Source organism: Equus asinus, chromosome 17 (genome assembly GCF_041296235.1).
Source record: "Equus asinus isolate D_3611 breed Donkey chromosome 17, EquAss-T2T_v2, whole genome shotgun sequence".
NCBI lineage: Eukaryota > Metazoa > Chordata > Mammalia > Perissodactyla > Equidae > Equus > Equus asinus.
Window position 1 is genome coordinate 44,932,850 of NC_091806.1, and position 17,219 is coordinate 44,950,068.

The 17,219-nt window shown below is 57.1% G+C and overlaps 1 protein-coding gene across 2 annotated transcripts; it reads left to right on the forward strand.

Annotated features, from left to right (window-relative positions):
- Positions 1 to 586: 586 nt before the first annotated feature.
- Positions 587 to 9,008, forward strand: SSH3 (slingshot protein phosphatase 3). Of its 2 annotated transcripts, none has more exons than XM_014844722.3 (14): positions 587 to 1,091; positions 1,592 to 1,629; positions 2,220 to 2,451; positions 3,372 to 3,490; positions 3,571 to 3,642; positions 3,998 to 4,063; positions 4,175 to 4,363; positions 4,454 to 4,547; positions 4,802 to 4,930; positions 5,029 to 5,075; positions 6,000 to 6,146; positions 6,364 to 6,564; positions 6,660 to 6,933; positions 8,058 to 9,008. In XM_014844722.3, exons 1-14 carry the CDS (start codon positions 675 to 677, stop codon positions 8,328 to 8,330), a joined length of 2,298 nt encoding a protein of 765 aa, XP_014700208.3. In that variant the 5' UTR covers positions 587 to 674; the 3' UTR covers positions 8,331 to 9,008. The 2 variants fall into 2 exon arrangements, with proteins under 2 accessions (XP_014700208.3, XP_014700207.3); XM_014844721.3 differs by having other exon boundaries at positions 589 to 1,091; positions 1,589 to 1,629.
- The last annotated feature ends 8,211 nt before the right edge of the window (positions 9,009 to 17,219 follow it).

Below are 17,219 nucleotides of genomic sequence, written 5' to 3' on the forward strand. Positions count from 1 at the left end.
CCCCCGTCCCCCAGGGTTGTTGGGACGGTCGAATGAGCCAAGAGGTGTGAAGGGCCCTCACAGAGCAGGTGTTCCCTAGACATCAGTGCTCCGGAGCCCTGTCCCACCTCCTAGAGACCGTCGTTCCTCCTGCCCCCCAGGCTGGCTTTCCCAGAACCCCTCCGCGCTCCTGTCGCGGATGGGGAAAGGCTGGGCCTCCAGATCTACTTACAGCCAGAGCCCCTTGCACCCTGGACCTAGGTTCCTTGGGCGTGTTCTCGGGTATCAGAGTGACTTTGGGCAAGTCACTTCCCTTGGCAGCAGCTCTGAACTGCGCAGCCCTGCCCTGCTCACCTCCAAGGCGGTGGCCCTGAGGATCCCCTGGGAGCCTCATGGGTTAGTTCTAAATCCCTCCTGATTTTCCTGAAGCTTTGCCGGTCTCCCAGTGATTCATGCAGAGCATGGAAGCTGAGGGCCAACCGGCAAGGAGAAAGACGTTTGGGGTGCCCCCCCCATTAAGGCCCAATTGTCTGATCTTCCCCAAGACCTGTCTCTCCAGTCCTGCGTCCCTAGGTCCCAACTCTGCTGGGTAACAGAACGGTTGAGGCCCAAAGCAGAGCTCAGGTGACCTAACTGGGCGGAGCAGCGAGGGCAGGGGCAGGGGCGCTTCCTGAGAGGAGGGATCGAACCCCGCGATGAAGGCAAGGGGCCCGACCTCTGGCCACGGCCCTGAGGGCCGCCGGACTCCGCACCTGCGCCGCGCCCCGCCCCGGCCCCGCCCCCGCCCCCGCCCCCAGCGTGTTTGCGGGGCGCGGGCGAGGCGGGCCGAACCGGAGGAGACGCGAGGGGAGGGGCGGCAGCCGCTCGGTGCCGGCTCCGCAGGCCGGGCTGCTCGGGTGTCTGGCCCTTTAAGGGCCACCCCCGAGGAGGTGCCAGGCCCTAGTGGCTCGGTCTCTCCTTCCTGGTCCTGCGGGGCAGCCACTGTCCGTGGGGCTGTGGGAGGACCCCGTGCCCGGTGCCGGCCCAGGTGTCCCCGGCCTGGCCCCATGGCCCTGGTCACAGTGAGCCGCTCGCCGCCGGTCAGCGGCCACTCCACGCCTGTGGGGCCCACGGTGAGTCTGGCTTTGCTGTGGTCCTGCCCACGCAGTTGGCTGCTAGCTGGGCCTGGGGAAGTGGGTCCTGCCCAGGGGCAGGCTACCTTCAAGCCTGGGGGTGTGTGCAGGGGGACACCAAGTCTCAGGCTGGAGGGGATTGAGGGGGCTCTGGAAGCTCCCAGGAACTCAGACCAAGTTAGATCCAGAGCCCTGAGCGCCAGCCCAGCCTGCGGGAGGCCCTACCCACTTCCCAGCCAGCCGGAGCTGGGCCTACCCAGACACCTCCAGCACCCCTCCCACCCTTACCCCTGCTGCCCTACCTGGACCTGGGCCTGGGCTCCCCCAGGATCTCCAGATGGGGAGTGGACTAGGGGTGGGAGGGGATCTGATACCTTTTCTGGTTCCACTCCCCACTGGAGGGCGATTCCCACACTCCCCCACTTCCCCAGCCCTGAGAGCGGGGAGGGGAGAGGAGTCCTTACCCCCTCACTCTGCCCTGGGGGCTGCTTTCTCAGCAGGACCAGGCGGCCAAGAGGAGAAGCTGGCTCCAGCGAAGGTGAGCGCCTCCCCCAACACAGACACCCCCATCCAGCTGCCAGGCCTGGCCCCTGCCATCCTGGAGGACTCACCAAAGCCACCTACTGACTGTGTGGGGCAGTGTCGCCCGTGAGCATAGCTGGTGGGCACGGCCAGCTTGCAGCACTGGTCTGGCTGCCTTTGTTTTGTCTTCCCGCTGGTCAGTTGGGGCTCCTTCACCCACTATCCTGGACCCTGGCCCAGGCCAGTGGTCACAAGCCAAAGGGCAGGATGGGACAACAGGGCCTGAGGACTCCTGGGTCCCCACCAAGTTTGCAGCATCTCCTGAGGTGGGCAGGTGGGAAGGGAAAGGGGACAGCCTCCGCCCCCTCAGGAAAGAATGGATGGGCTGGGGGCTTCAGTGAGTGCCTCCAAGGTGTGGGTCTCAAAGTGTGGCAGCATCTCCTAGGAGCTAGCTAGAAATGCACATTCTCAGGCCTCCACTGCAGGCCTGCTGACTCTCTGGGGATGGGGCCCAATGCCTGTGTTAAGAAGTCCGCCAGCTGATTCTGACACAGCCCTGTCCTAAGGGGCATGACCGGCCATATGGTTTCCCTGCCGCCCTGCCAGGCAGAGCTTTGCAGTGCTCCGCGGGGCTGTCCTGGGACTGCAGGATGGCGGGGATGGTGAAGATGCAGCTGAGGCCAGCCCGGAGCCAGCGGAGGAGCCCCCGGGCGAAGAGCAGCCCTGCAGGGATGAGACAGACGACGGGCCTGGGCCCCAGAGTCCCCGGAAGCAGGAGCAGAGTCAGCACCTGCACCTCATGGTGGAGCTGCTGAGGCCGCAGGACGACATCCGCCTGGTGAGGGGCTGTCCACCCCAGGGGTAGGGAGAGGAGAGGGCCAAATGCAGCCAGTTGTCTGTCTGGGGAGCCCTGGTGTGAGGGCAGGGGGCACCCTGGGGAGTGCAGGGTTACCCAAACCCCGACAACCCTGCTGTTTCAGCCAGAGTTGTTTTAACACAGTGATGTCATGTCTTCAGGTCTCCGGAGGGCTGGGAAAGGACTGGGAGGTTTGTCCTGCTTGAGCCCGTAGGGCCAAATTAGGTCTAGGTCCCAGAGCTGGGAATTACACAGACGCGGGCTTCTGTGCAACCAGCGCGAGACCTTCCTGAGATATGAGTTGTCCATAAATGGACTGGCGTTTGGGGGGCCTGCTGAGCCCCCACCAGGGGCTGGCGTGCTGGAGGGGCCCGTGGGGGGATGGGACGTGGGTGGCAGTCGGGGGATCACTTCCCAGATGCCTGTGGGACATCTCACTGTCCACAGCGAAATGGGAAAAACAAGATGCAGGCAGTCTGTCGTACAGCCGAATTTATTCCACGGAAGCACCGTGCTTTATTGTGAGGTTGTGTCCTTAATATTTCTTTGGTGAGAAACAATTCTCGAATCAAATGGTGGTAATGGCAAGTGAAAGGCTTTTTGAAACCTCCTTCCTAGGCAGAAATAAAAAATGGACAATCTACATCAGGCCCACTCTCTCCTTTTTTCCATACACATCCTCCTTTAGGAAAAATTTTTAAACATTTTGTTGGACCACAAAATCCAATAGTTGGGAACCACTGGGTTGTAACCAGTGATCTGGTATCTGGGAAGAGGGGGATGGGCACAGAGGGAGCAGGTGGCAGTCTGTTCCAGGCCCGGGTGTGTGTGAGGTGGGGATGGGGGAGCAGGGTCCTCTGGGCCACTGTGACCCTGGGCTCGTCCCTCCCCATCTTCCTCAGGCAGCCCAGCTGGAGGCAGCACGGCCCCCCCGGCTCCGCTACCTGCTGGTGGTTTCCACAAGAGAACCCCTGAGCCAGGATGAGACAGTCCTCCTGGGAGTGGACTTCCCTGACAGCAGGTGGGAGCAGGGAGAAGAAGGGAGGGGGGCAAGGAAGTCAGGGGCTGGGGGTCAATGGCTTTCCCTCTGTCCTCTGCCAGCTCCCCCAGCTGCACCCTGGGCCTGGTCTTGCCTCTCTGGAGTGACACCCAGGTGTACCTAGATGGAGATGGGTAAGAGGTGGCAACTGGAGTGGGGAGGGGACAGGAGGGGCCTGGAGAGGGAATAACCAAGGAATTGTATCTGATGGGGCATTTGGGCATTGAGGAGCAGTAAAGAACTCCAGGCCGGGTGTCTCGGCCTGGGCGTACTCAGCTTTACCTCAGATTTGCTGCGTGATCCTGGGCAAGTCAACTAACTTCTCTGGGTCTCACCTGCCCCATATTTGGCAAACGGGGCTTATTTTGAAACTCAGATGGTGTGTACATATTCTGAGGGCCAGCCTCCTAGGGTGGCTGGCGGCTGGGCCTCTCAGGGCTCTGTCCCAGAGCCGAGAGTCGGGTTCCACCTCTACCTGGTCTCCTGCAGGGGCTTCAGTGTGACATCTGGCGGGCAGAGCCGAATCTTCAAGCCCATCTCCATCCAGACCATGTGGTAAGGGCTAGGGTGCCCAGCTCAGGCCAGTCTCCTCTTCTCGGAGACGGCTGCAGGGTCTGGGAGGGGCAGCAGGGAGGACAACATGACCCAGCCTTCCCTCTGTCCCAGGGCCACACTCCAGGTATTGCACCAGGCGTGTGAGGTGGCTCTGGGCAGCGGTCTTGTGCCAGGGGGCAGTGCCCTCACCTGGGCCGGCCACTACCAGGACAGACTGAGCTCTGATCAGAGCTGCCTCAACGAGTGGACGGCCATGGCTGACCTGGAATCTCTGCGGCCTCCCAGCGCTGAGCCTGGCCGGTCAGTGCACGGAGGGGAGGAAGAGCGGGGTGGGTGCCATGGCAGGCGGGGAAGGGGGCCCTGGACTGACAGACTCGGCTCGGCTCCCAGGCCCTCAGAACAGGAGCAGATGGAGCAGGCGATCCGGGCCGAGCTGTGGGAGGTGCTGGACACCAGTGACCTGGAGAGCATCACTTCCAAAGAGGTGGGCAGGGTGCCAGGGCCGGGCAGGGAGCTGGGCCCAGCGGGGGGCCCTCAGTGGGGCCCAGGGCTTCCCTCTCCTTGGAGCGCTCCCACCTTGCTTTCCTCCCGTCCTGAGCCTGTTGCGGATGCCTGACCTCAGCTCCTCTGACCAGATGAGACAGTTACCGTCCTCACAGGCCCCAGAGGGAAGGGCGGGGTGTCAGGAAGGTTGCGAGGCGCCCCGGAGCCTCTCCTCCCTTCTGGCTCTGCCTGCAGATCCGCCAGGCCCTGGAGCAGCGCCTGGGCTGCCCTCTCCAACAGTACCGCGACTTCATTGACAACCAGATGCTGCTGCTCATGGCCCAGCAAGACCGGGCCTCCCGCATCTTCCCTCACCTCTACCTGGTGAGCTGCAGGGCAGGGTGAGGTGAGGGCAGGGGTGGGAGATGAGGCCTGGTACAGCCAGCGGAGAGGGAGAATGGTGCTTCTCTCCCTGTCCGCAGGGCTCAGAGTGGAATGCAGCCAACCTGGAGGAGCTGCAGAGAAACAGGTAGGGTTCCGAGCCCACTCGGGACCACCCCGGCTCTGTCCTCCCCCTGCGCTTGGCCTCCCCTAAGGGGCAGCCTGGACAGAAACCGCTGACCCCCTCAAAAGCGGCTAGCTCTGTTTCCTGGAGCTGCTCCCCTTGCTTGGCCTCAGGCCAGGAAAGGAGAACAACCTTGCTGCCCTGCAGGCGCTCCCTGGCCCACCCCCTCCCTCCCCCCACTGTAAAGCAGAAAAGCTCCTCTCCGCCTGAGCACCTCCAGGAGAAGGAGGTGCCCCTCCCCCAGGGGGCACCTGGCTGCCTTCTCCCATAGATTCCTGTCATTTGTCCACCACAGGCTTCTAGGAAACCTGCTATGGCCTCTGTCACTCAGTTGCTGAAGATCCACTTGATCTCAGCTTAGCTCAAAAGCTGTGCTCTGGGGCCAGCCCGGTGGCACGGCGGTTAAGCTCGCATGCTCCGCTTCGGCGGCCCAGGGTTCGCAGGTTCGGATCCCAGGTGCGGACATGGCACCGCTTGTCAAGCCATGCTGTGGCAGGCGTCCCACATATAAAGTAGAGGAAGATGGGCACGGATGTTAGCTCAGGGCCATTCTTCCTCAGCAAAAAGAGGAGGATTGGCAGCAGATGTTAGCTCGGGGCTAATCTTCCTCAAAAAATAATTAATTAATTAATTAATTTAAAAAGTTGTTCTCTGACTTCCAAGAATAATAGAAGGGTCAGTGTTGCGGTGGACCCCAGCAGCTACCTGGACTCGAGGGGAAACTCAAGCCCAGCGGGGTGAAATGATTTGCTCAGGGTCACAGTCCTCTTCTCCCCCCACCATAACTGTGCCGCCCCCACCTGACTCAGAACCGAGAACTAAACAGAAAGCCCCAGGGTCTGCCGGGTCCTCTGGCCCATGGGCCTGGCCTCACACTCCCTGCTGCAGGGTCAGCCACATCCTGAACATGGCCCGGGAGATTGACAACTTCTACCCTGAGCGCTTCACCTACCACAACGTGCGCCTCTGGGACGAGGAGTCCGCCCAGCTGCTGCCCCACTGGAAGGAGACACACCGCTTCGTGGAGGCTGCAAGGTGGGCATCTCCCTGCCCCCCTGCTTACCCCACCCCAGCTCCAAGCAGTCCTATGCCCTCCTGCTCGCTCTGCCCTCAGCTCTGGGACCTCGGGGTCCTTCCTTCTTTCCCCCTCTCCTCTGGGTAGTGGGCCCACCACGTGCCCTTCTCCCATGCTGCAGGGCTCATCACAGCCAGGGGGTGGGGAGGGGGCGCTGACCATGCTCTGCCTCCACAGGGCGCAGGGCACCCGGGTGCTAGTCCACTGCAAGATGGGCGTCAGCCGCTCAGCTGCCACCGTGATCGCCTATGCCATGAAGCAGTACGGCTGGAGCCTGGAGCAGGCCCTGCGCCACGTGCAGGAGCTCCGGCCCATCGTCCGCCCCAACCCCGGCTTCCTGCGCCAGCTGCAGACCTATCAGGGCATCCTGACTGCCAGGTACTGGGGGGGCACAAGGGAAGGGGGTGGGCATGTGTGGATGCTGGGGGTGGCTGCTGGGTCAACCAAGCTGACTCAGGGCCACCTCCTCACAGCCGGCAGAGCCATGTCTGGGAGCAGAAAGCGGGTGGGGCCTCCCCAGAGGAGCCCCTGGCCCCCGAGGTCTCTACACCATTCCCACCTCTTCCGCCAGAACCGGGGGGTAGTGGGGAGGTGAAGGTTATAGAACCAGAGGAGAGCCAGGCAGCCCCAACAGAAGAGCCTGGGCCGCGACCCCGCATCAACCTCCGCGGAGTCATGAGGTCCATCAGCCTCCTGGAGCCTCCCTCGGAGCTGGAAAGCACCTCAGGGGCTGAAGACCCACCAGAGGTGAGGCTGGGGCTAGGGAAGGAGCCCCAGCTGAGGCAGGGTGGGGGCCAAAAGGAGGAGGGAGCAGATGGCAGGAGGATGGAGAAAGACCAGGACTGGGGGCACCTGAGCACAGAGACCACACCCTGGGCAGCTCCCTTTGGTCCCCTCAGAGCAGCCGAGGAGCCCTGGGGAGGGCAGGCAAGCACTGCCCTCCGCAGAGCTGGGGAGCCGTCATGGGCCGGGGCCTGCGTCATGGGCTGGGGCCTGCGTGTGGGCTCCGTGCTGGGCCGGTCCTGGGCTGAAGGCTGCAGGCAGCCCTCAACCTGACGCGAGGACTCTCTTCCGAGGGGCTGGGCTGCCCAGCCATTGGGTGAGCATCCTCCCCAGGCCAGTAGCTGGACAACCAGCTGCTGGTCCTGGATGGGGTGGACAGGACGAGCTCTGCAGGCCCTCCCAAATCTGAGGGGCAGCCCATCAAAGGATGGGGTGCAGAGGGGTCAGGGCACTCACACCACCAAAGGACTGGCTGAGGCATGGAGCACCCTCTCTGTGCTGAGTGCACAGGGCACAAGGGTAAGACCAGGAGCTGGCCCTGGCCTTAGGAAGCCAGGCCCCCCACAGGACTCAAGGCCAAGATGGCTGATGGGGAGGAAGGAGCACTCATCTCATGGAGGGCAGGGACATTTAGGAGAGGCTTCCTGGAGGAGGTGACACTGGGTGCGGAAGGATGGGGAGGGATGGGTGGTTGATGGATAGGTGTGGGTGTTCCTAAAGCAGGGTGCCCTCACTTGGGACCCAGCACAGGGCCTGGCCCCGTAAGGAGTTTCACTTGTGGCTCACCGGACAACTGTACCGAGGTAGAGGGAGCAAGAGGAGGAGGAGAGGGCCTCAAGGACACGGCAGGTGCAGGGGAGCTGAGGAGAGCTTCGGGGGGCCAGAAGGAAGCTGCAGACGTGTGAGGGCCCAGGAGCGGGGGCAGTAGGGCTGGGGTGCTGTCTTCCCTCCTAGGGAAATGGGACCCTTGAGTAGCTCAGTATTTCTCTATTCATTCAACAAACATTTGGCACCTACCCTTTTCCAGGCCCTGTGCTCCAGGGGAGACGTCCCTCTGACTCTTCTTCCTTATACTCTTACCCTTCCAGGTTTTCTCTTCAAACGAGTCTTCAGATGAAGACCCTCCACAGCCCTTCCCTCAGCTATCAAAGGCCAAGGGAGGTGGGCGGGTCGGCAAGGGGCCTTGGCCATCCCTGAAGTCCCGCCAGTCTGTGGTTGCCCTCAACAGCGCCGCCCTGGTGGCCAGCCGGAGCCAGGTCTTCCAGGAGCAGGGGGAGGCTGGCCGCTCCTCCACACGCAGGCTCCGGAAGGTGGTGAGGCAGGCCAGCGTGGATGGCAGTGGGGAGGAGGGCGAGGCCTAGCCCTCCGCATGCCCAGGCCCCTAGACACGAATAGAGGTGCCTGAACAGCTCCCGGGACCAGCACCCCTCACTCCTGTCAGCCTGCAGCCCTCCTCTTAGCTCCTCCCCAGGAGGCCCCAGACCCCTGTCACTACAGCCCCAGCTGCACAGCCTTAAGTCTTGGACCCATGTCCACCTGTCCAAGGGCTCAAGACTGTCTCGATACGGGGATGAGGTAGAGAGACTAAAGGTGCCTTTGCGGGCAACAGCACCAGCTGCATTCTCAACTGCTGCTGAACCTGGAACCTTGCCGCCACGGAATAAAACACCAAGTTCCCCAGCGCCGAAAGCCTCCGGCTCCTCCCTCACCCCCACCTGTGTGCCTCATCCCTGCCCCCTCATTCCTGGGGCCCACTAGGCCAGAGGACCAGTGGCCCCAAAGGCTGAGAGTAACTCAGTCCGCAGTCCCCAGCCCTAGGGGGCTCTGAGGAGCCGAGGCCGGGCCCCCCTCCAACAGCCCACAACCGGCCCGAGTCTTTTGCTGCTGCCCGTCACCCTCCCCACCCCCCACGGCACTACACTGGCTCACAGAGCACAGACCAAAGAGTCTTCTCTTCGACCTCACGGCCTCTGACCAGTTTTTCATAGTCTTCATAGTATCTGGCTTTGTACTTAGAAATAAAGAACATTTTCATATTATTTTCAATTTTATGAGAAAGCCGTCTACCCATCAGCCCTCTCCTTCTCTGGTTACAGAGTTTGGCCTCTCCTTACCCCTTCCAGGCGCCTCACAGTTCCCAGGTGTCTCGTGACAGGCCGTTTAGCGGGTGGTGTTTTTGGTGGGGAGGGAAGAAGGTTGGGGAAGGGAAGAGGGGAGGTCAGCCTGTCTCCCTTGTCTCCCAGGGCAGGGCCTGGGTCCTCGTTAGCTGCGCACGCCCGTCAGGCAGGGGCCGGGGAACAAGTGTACACGGGGCAGCAGGTGCTCGGCTCTGTTGGGACAGCTGAAGGCAGTTACCCAGGAGGAAGGAGAAGCTGCCAACGCCTATCTGGACAGGACCGAGCCTGTTCCAGAAGCGAAGGCTCCTTTTGGACATTTGGTGCTAGTTCTTGAGCACACTTTGGACCCCGAGAATCTTCTTGCTACAATGCAAGGCAGCCGGGTTTTCTAAGGCAGCCCATCACTGCCAGGGAAGAAGGACCCTCAGTGGGCCCTCCCCTTCTGCCTCGGGGTTCCGTCGGCTCAGTCTCAGTGTTCATGAAGAGTAAGTGGTTCCATCTTTGTCACTTCTAATCTCCTTTTCCCACGATCATATTCTCCGCCATATAACACACTACTTTGGTTGGGATGGGTACACAACTCCTTCCCTCAAAGCAGGCCTCAGAGGCAGGAGCTGGCACCGGCTGTTCTCATTGAGCCCTCATGCCCAGCGTTAAGAATGAGTCTCTCACCCAGACCCTGAGGGGCCCCCCCGCACTGCTCTAACCCCAGAGGACTGAGGGGCAGGAGATTTGGTTCCAGCCCCGGCTTTACCACTTACGAGTTACGTCACCTCGAGTCTTTCTGTAAAACAAAGGGATTAGACCGCGCAGTCCCTAAGTGTCCCCCTCCCACCTTGACATTTTAACAACACATGTCATCTAGACGTTGATGAATTCAGTCTCGACGTGCTCTCTAGAAGAGGCATCATTTGTACCTGTCTGGGGGGTGGCATGCCTAGGGTCTCAAGGTGGGGTACAGAGAAGCTGGTTCTGATTCTCGATCCACTTGGCCGGTCTGCTCTGTTGAGCAAACACTGGGGGCTGCCTGCCATCGTACAGCCAACCCTGAGTCCCACCCAGACCGCCCTTTCAGTAGTCCTAGGCCGGGGGTGGGGACAGGTGGGGGTGACAGTGTCAGGAGGGAAGCCAAGGCTGTGCAGTTGGGAGGGCAGGGTCCAATCCTGAACTCAGAGCTGTGGGGCCAATAAGAATCCATGGAGGACCCTGAGAGGTAAGAATTCAGCGTGTGGGGATAAAAAACTAGAGAGGAAACTGTTTGCATAAAAAATGCAGACAAATGGTTAAGAACTGTATATATAAAGCACACCAAACTGCTATCAAGGGCAAAAAATATATTTTTTAAAAATATAAAATGAAAAGTATGTCTCCCTCTGATCTTGTCCTCTGATCCTTCACTGGCAACCATTGTCACCAGTTTCTTCTGAGTTCTTTCAGAGACATTCCATGCTTATATCATCAAATATATGTGTGCATTCTTTTGTAAATATAAATTACAGCTCTTATACTATTCTGCACTTTGAAAATTTTTTTCATATCACAAACAGTTGCACATCAGTACAGAAAGCTCTGCTTGATTTTTTTCTTTAAAGATTTTTTTCCTTTTTCTCCCCAAAGCCCCCCAGTACATAGTTGTATATTCTTCGTTGTGGGTCCTTCCAGTTGTGGCATGTGGGACGCTGCCTCAGCGTGGTTTGATGAGCAGTGCCATGTCCGCGCCCAGGATTCGAACCAACGAAACACCAGGCTGCCTGCAGTGGAGCGCGTGAACTTAACCACTCGGCCACGGGGCCAGCCCCCTCTGCTTGATTTTTAAAATAACCACACACACTCTATTTTATGGAACCCATCGTTTATTTAAGTGGTCATTTACTGATGAACATTTAGGTTGTTTATGGGTTTTTTTCCCATTCCAAGTAATGCTTAAGTACGCATGTATATACTTTCTCGTGCCACAGCCACTAAAACTGTAGGACACATTTCTAGAATTACTGAAGCAGTCTATGTGCATTTGTAATTTTGAAAGGCATTGCCTAATTTCCTTCCAAGAAGTTGCACCAATTTACAGCGAATGGTAATGCCTATTTGTCCTTAAAGGACTGTCCAGCCTACACATCAGTGTCATGATATGAACCTTGCAACACCGCCAGAGGAGAAAAGGCAGGCATTAACGACCACTGTCTTAGAAATAAGGAAACTGAGGCCCAGAGAAGTAACTGAGACTCTGACAGAGGCTGAACTAGGTCCCAGTTTCTAGATCTCAGTCCAGAGGTCCAACTCGGGAGGGGAGAGGGTGGTTCCCGGGCAATCAAGGCACTGAGTTCACAGTCCTGTCCAAGGTGGGTCGGAGGGTCAGACCCAGCCCTGCTCACGGAGCCCCGACTCAACTCCCACCTGACATAGGAGCCCAGCCCCGACTTGACACTTGCTGGGACAAGGAGCTCGCGGCCCCCGGGCAGCCGGTCCCTCTGCGCCAGCTCCCACCTTCACAATGTTCTCCCCGCGCCGGGCCCGGCTCGGTCCCAGCTGGGACGGGCCACGAGCGGACGGCCCCCCATCCGGACAAGTTTTCGACCGGCAATATCGAACGCGCCGAAGAGCCCGCGCCCCCGTCCCTTCACCCTGCATCTCAGACGCCTCCGAGCCGCGGCTGCCGGGAGAAACTACCTGTCAGGCCTCCGCGGCCTCTCCTCCGCCGGCAGGACCCGGGGTGCTGGGATCCCAGCGACTCGCATCCCACCGCGACGCTCGGGCGCCATCTTGCGTCCGTTCCTCCGGCCGCTGGCTGACAGCCCCGAAACCACAACTCCCAGCGTGCCTAGCGCATCCGCGCAGGCGCAAAGAGCCCCCTCTCGTTTCCATGGGAACCTCGCCCCCCGGAGTCCCGGCGGCTCAACTCTGCCCAGCGTGAAGCTGTTGCTCCCCCCAGGTTCCCCGGCGCTAGGACGGGGGTCTGTGGACGTTTGGGGCGCAGAGGAGGGGGCCTGAGGGGAGGAGGCCAGGCGGCCCTGCCTCCTGGGACCAGCGCTCCCAAATTCTCCTCGGCGTCCGGCCGTCCGCGCTCCCGGGGCCTCGGCGTTCCAAGGCCAAGGCGCCCAGGGCGGCCCGGGTTGGCGAGGCCATGTTGGGCTCCGGCCCGCACGGCCCCCTCGCTCCGCGCCAGCGCCTGTCACCCCCGGCCGAGGGCCTGCGCGCCCAGACAGGTACTCCCGGGGCGCGGGCCGGGCGCGGAAGGTAGACGTGCAGGTGGCGCCGGGCAGGGCAACGGGCGCCTGCGGTCGGATCCGGCTCTGCCTCTGAGGGAGCCGGGACCCGGGGCTCAGCCTCCCTGGGCTTCAGTTCCCTCTCTGTCAAATCGGGCTTGGACTGGAATTCCACTGCACATGCAACTCCGTTGCAGAGCAGCCCCTGGCTCTCTCTGACCCCAGGGACAAGTTTCCTTCTCTGTAAAGTAAGGAGGTTGAAGCAGGTGACCCCTAAGGTCTTTTTACCGGATATGGAATCATTGCCCCTAGTTGCCCACCAAGTGCAAGAAGGAAGAAAGGGAACTGGGTGGTTTAAGCTCAGGGTCTAGAGTCAGAGAAACTTCGGTATGTGACTCTGGATGAAGTTGTTACATCTCTTGAGCCCCAGTTTCCTCGTTTGCAAAACGAGGTCGTGACAGTACCATCTCAGGTTTTTGAAGATTAAATGAGACAATGCATGTAAGCTTTTTGCCAGGGGCCTCCACATAGCAAGCGCTATCTCAAGTCCCAGGTGTCATTTCTGATATTTTAAAAAATGTTCCTTAGCCACTGTGAGACCTTTTTTGAATTTTTGGAGCCGTTTCCTTTATTGCTGGACAAATCCATTCTCCTAGGCGGGATGGTTATGTAGGCAGAGTCCGATGGGGAAGCCTGCGTCTTCTTCCCCAAGGCTGGACACTCATAGCTGGTGTATCTCCTCACTTCAGCTGTAGTCCGGGTCAATCACTACGGGGCAGCATCTAGGGAGGTGCAAACCCCCCACGACGTAGTTCAGGAGATACTTTCCCTTCCTCGAGATTCATAGAGGTTGTGAGCTCTTACATATTATGATGCAGAAACAGCTGGATATTGAAATATAATATTTACATAATATTATAACATTTACATAAGCCTGGATACACACAGTTGTAAGAAATACCTAAGAATCTTATGCTACTTGCATTGAGTTCAAGCTTTGTGTTAATTGGGAAAATCCTAACAAGGAGTTTTAAATTAGTGATAAAGAATGTTTTTGGGTTTTTTTTTTTTTAAGTCTGGGAACTCCCACTAGCTTTATAAACAAGGCTTCACTCATCCAACAGGCATGTTTATGTGGAAGCTGTATTCCATGAGTATTTTTTGAGCACCTATTATGTACATGGTACTGTGATGGGTATTCTGAGGGACACAAAGATGTATAAGACACTCTTTGCCCTCAAGAAACATAGAGTCTAGTAGAGGAGATAACTAGGAATACAAAACAGATAACACAAGTAGAAAGCGATGTGTCATAAGAGAGGGAAAGGTAACTAACTCTGCTGTGAACGTTCAGAGGCTGGGGACGCCACTGCTAAGTGGCTATATAATGAGAGCATCAAGGAGCACACAGCATTTGAGTGGGGCCTTGAAGGATGTGGAAAACGTGGATATGCCAAGAAGTAGGGAAAAGATACTCTGGGCACCCTCCTCACAGCCCTGAGATGTGGAGGAGAAATTTCTAGCCCTGACTACATGGTGAGCTCCTGAGAGGCAGGGACTGGGTTTTGGTCAGTGTTTTTTGTTTTTTTGTTTTTTTTAATTTTAATTAATTAATTAATTTTATTGCAATAACGTTGAATTATAACATTATGTAAGTTTCAGGTGTACATCGTAATATATTTCAAATTCTCTGTAGGCTACATCATGTTCACGACCCAAAGACTAATGACAATCCATCACCACACATGTGCTTAATCACCCCTTTCACCCTCCCCCCTCCCCCTCTGGTAACCACCAATCCAATCTCTGTTGCTATGTGTTTGTTTGTCATTGTTTTTATCTTCTACTTATGAGTGAAATCATATGGTGTATGACTTTCTCCGTCTGACTTATTTCACTCAGCATAATACCCTCAAGGTCCATCCATGTTGTCACAAATGGCTGGATGTCATCGTTCCTTATGGCTGAGTGCTATTCCATTGTGCATATACACCACATCTTTATCCATTCGTCCCTTGATGGGCACCTAGGTTGCTTCCAAGTCTTGGCTATTGTGAATAGTGCTGCGATGAACATAGGGGTGCATGCATCTTTATGCATTCGTGTTTTCAAGTTCTTTGGGTAAATACCCAGCAGTGGAATAGCTGGATCATTTAGTAGATCTATGCTTAATTTTCTGAGGAAACTCCCTACTGTTTTCCATAGTGGCTGTGCCAGTTTGCACTCCCACCAGCAGTATACAAAGGTTCCCTTCTCTCCACATTCTCTCCACCACTTGTTGTTTCCTGTCTTGTTAATTATAGCCATTCTGACAGAAATGAGGTGATATCGCATTGTAGTTTTGATTTGCGTTTCCCTGATGGCTAATGATGTTGAGCATCTTTTCCTGTGCCTGTTGGCCATCTGTATATCTTCTTTGGAGAAATCTCTGTTCAGATCTTTTGCCCACTTTTTAATTGGGTTGTTGGTTTTTTCGTTGTTGAGACGTATGAGTTCTTTGTATATTTTGGATATTAACCCCTTATCTGATATATGGTTTGCAAATATCTTCTCCCAATTGTTCGGTTGTCTTTTCGTTTTGTTGGTGGTTTCCTTTGCTGTGCAGAAGCGTTTTAGTTTGATGTAGCCCCATTTGTTTATTTTGTTTTGTTTCCCTTGCCTGGTCAGTTGGTCAGTGTTTTATTCCCACCTTGGCACGTGGATGGCATGCAGTAAATGTTAGCAAAGGAACGGGGGCTATGAGTTTCCTGCAGAGAGGAACCAAGCGGTGGTCTCACTCTTACCCTGAGGCCCTTTTGTTAGGCTCACATGCCCTCTTACAGCCACTCTTTTAGGGGGAGAATGTGAATAGGCAGATGATTATCGGGCAAGGGCCACATTGTTGGCGTATTTAGTGCAGGACCAGCCAACCTGGAGCCCAGTGAACAGGGTCGCCTGAACCAGTAGGAGAGTTTGTGAGCCTCTTTCTCTGGAAACGAGCTAAACAACCACAAGGGGTGGAAACTGCAGCCCAGGGTCATGAAGCAGTCTTGAGGACCAGTGATGCATACTCCTTTGGCTCTGGTGGCATTTGTGTCTCTTCTTGGCTCTTCTTTTGCTATGGCCCACCTACCCCCAGAGACATTTTTTTTCTCATCTGTGACCCATCTGGGAGTGGGAAACTATGTCCACCATGCCAACAGATTGCCAGGCCTCCAGCTGCTGCCAAGGATGAAGTTGGCTTCAGCAGCACCATCCTCAGGCTGATTTCTGGGCCCTGCCCTTCCAGTCCTGCCTAGGGCTGAACCTGTGCCAGGAGCTAGCACTGCAGGAGACCACTCAGAGCAACTCTCCAGTGGCCCTGGGGGTGGAGAGCTCTCTGAGGATCTGGGGTGGAAGTGTCGCTTGAGGAGGGAAAAGCAGAGAACGTTGAAAGGGGAGTGGCTTGAGACCAGGGCAAACCATCCCGCATCCTGTTTAGACGTCCCCCTGGGATCCTCTGTCACTCACAGAGGGTGCAGTCATCCTCAGAACAAGGAAGCTGGGGAAAGGTTAAGTGGGTATAAACAAAGAAGGGTTGGGGCACCACTGACTGCCTGTTTTGTCCCTAGATATGGGATGGTGTGGGACTTCTAGGGGCCACAAATGCTCCTTTTCCTGGAGATGTGACCCAAGCTGAGCTGTTCCACCATCTTCCTGACGATCCGTGCTCCCGTCCTGAAGCCCTGCTCTTCCTCTCCGTCCTGCCTCTCCAGTTGGCTCCCATTCCACTGGCTGCAGGTAAGTGCCTGTCGGGTGTGTCAAGATGCCTGTGGAGCTAAGTGCTGTTGGAGCCTTAATAACTCCAGACCTGGCACTTGAGAGGTTACAGCAGCTCAGTGCCTGCCATAGAGGCCTATGTCAGCCTACTTCAGGGGCATGTTGATCTTTTACAATTTACAGCAGCTGGAAAGTCTTTTTTCTTGTTTTTGAGGAAGATTAGCCCTGAGCTAATATCCACCACCAATCTTCCTCTTTTTGCTGAGGAAGATTGGCCCTGAGCTAACATCTGCTGCCAATCCTCCTCTTTTTGCTGAGGAAAACTGGCCCTGAGCTAACATCTGTGCCCATCTTCCTCTACTTTATATGTGGGATGCCTGCCACAGCATGGCTTGCCAAGCCGCGTGTTGGTCCGTGCCCGGGATCCGAACCTGTGAACCCCAGGCTGCCCAAGCACAGCGTGTGAACTTAACCGCTACGCCACCAGGCTGGCCCCGGTGGAAAGTCTTGTATTACAACTTTCACTTTTCTATCTGAGGGATCTGCGTTCTTAGCTTGTAGGTCAAAGAGCCAAATGATGGCATAGAGACCAGTGATCTTTCCACTGCCTCAGCTCTCACTGAAAGGCTGCCATCTGCCTACTGGTGAGGCCACTGTCCTAGGTTAACCTGAAGTTAGACCAAGACTCTCCTTCTTTCCCATTTCAGCCGGAACTTCCTGCCAATTTTCCTCAGTCTTCCAGCCCAGCTCAGCTTCTCTCCATCCTGGGACATATTTGCCAGAGTCTCTCACTCTCCTGCGCTCACTAGACACGGCCTTATTCCCATGGCAGCAGGTCCCATCAGAGAGCTGGGGCTCGTCCCCTTACCCTGGCAGGTTTGCCCACTCCCAGGCAGCCACCCTGGGTAGCTGGGACACTTTAGGGGATTCTGTATCTGGGCTAGAGGACCAAGAATATGGAAGCTATTCTCCTACCAGTTGGGGAGGCAAGTTGGCCAAGTTTGCCTCGTGGGATTCTCTGACCTGGGTCGTAATGCTGCAGCCCACCCCAGTGGCCCCCCTGGTGGCAGCTCAGTGAGTCTCAGAGGTAAAGGTGGGGAGGTGGTGTGGCAGGAAGGGGCACACGGAACAAGCCCAGACTAAAGCAAGGCCCCACATGCGGGCCTAACTCAAGCCAGATGTGCTTGGGCGG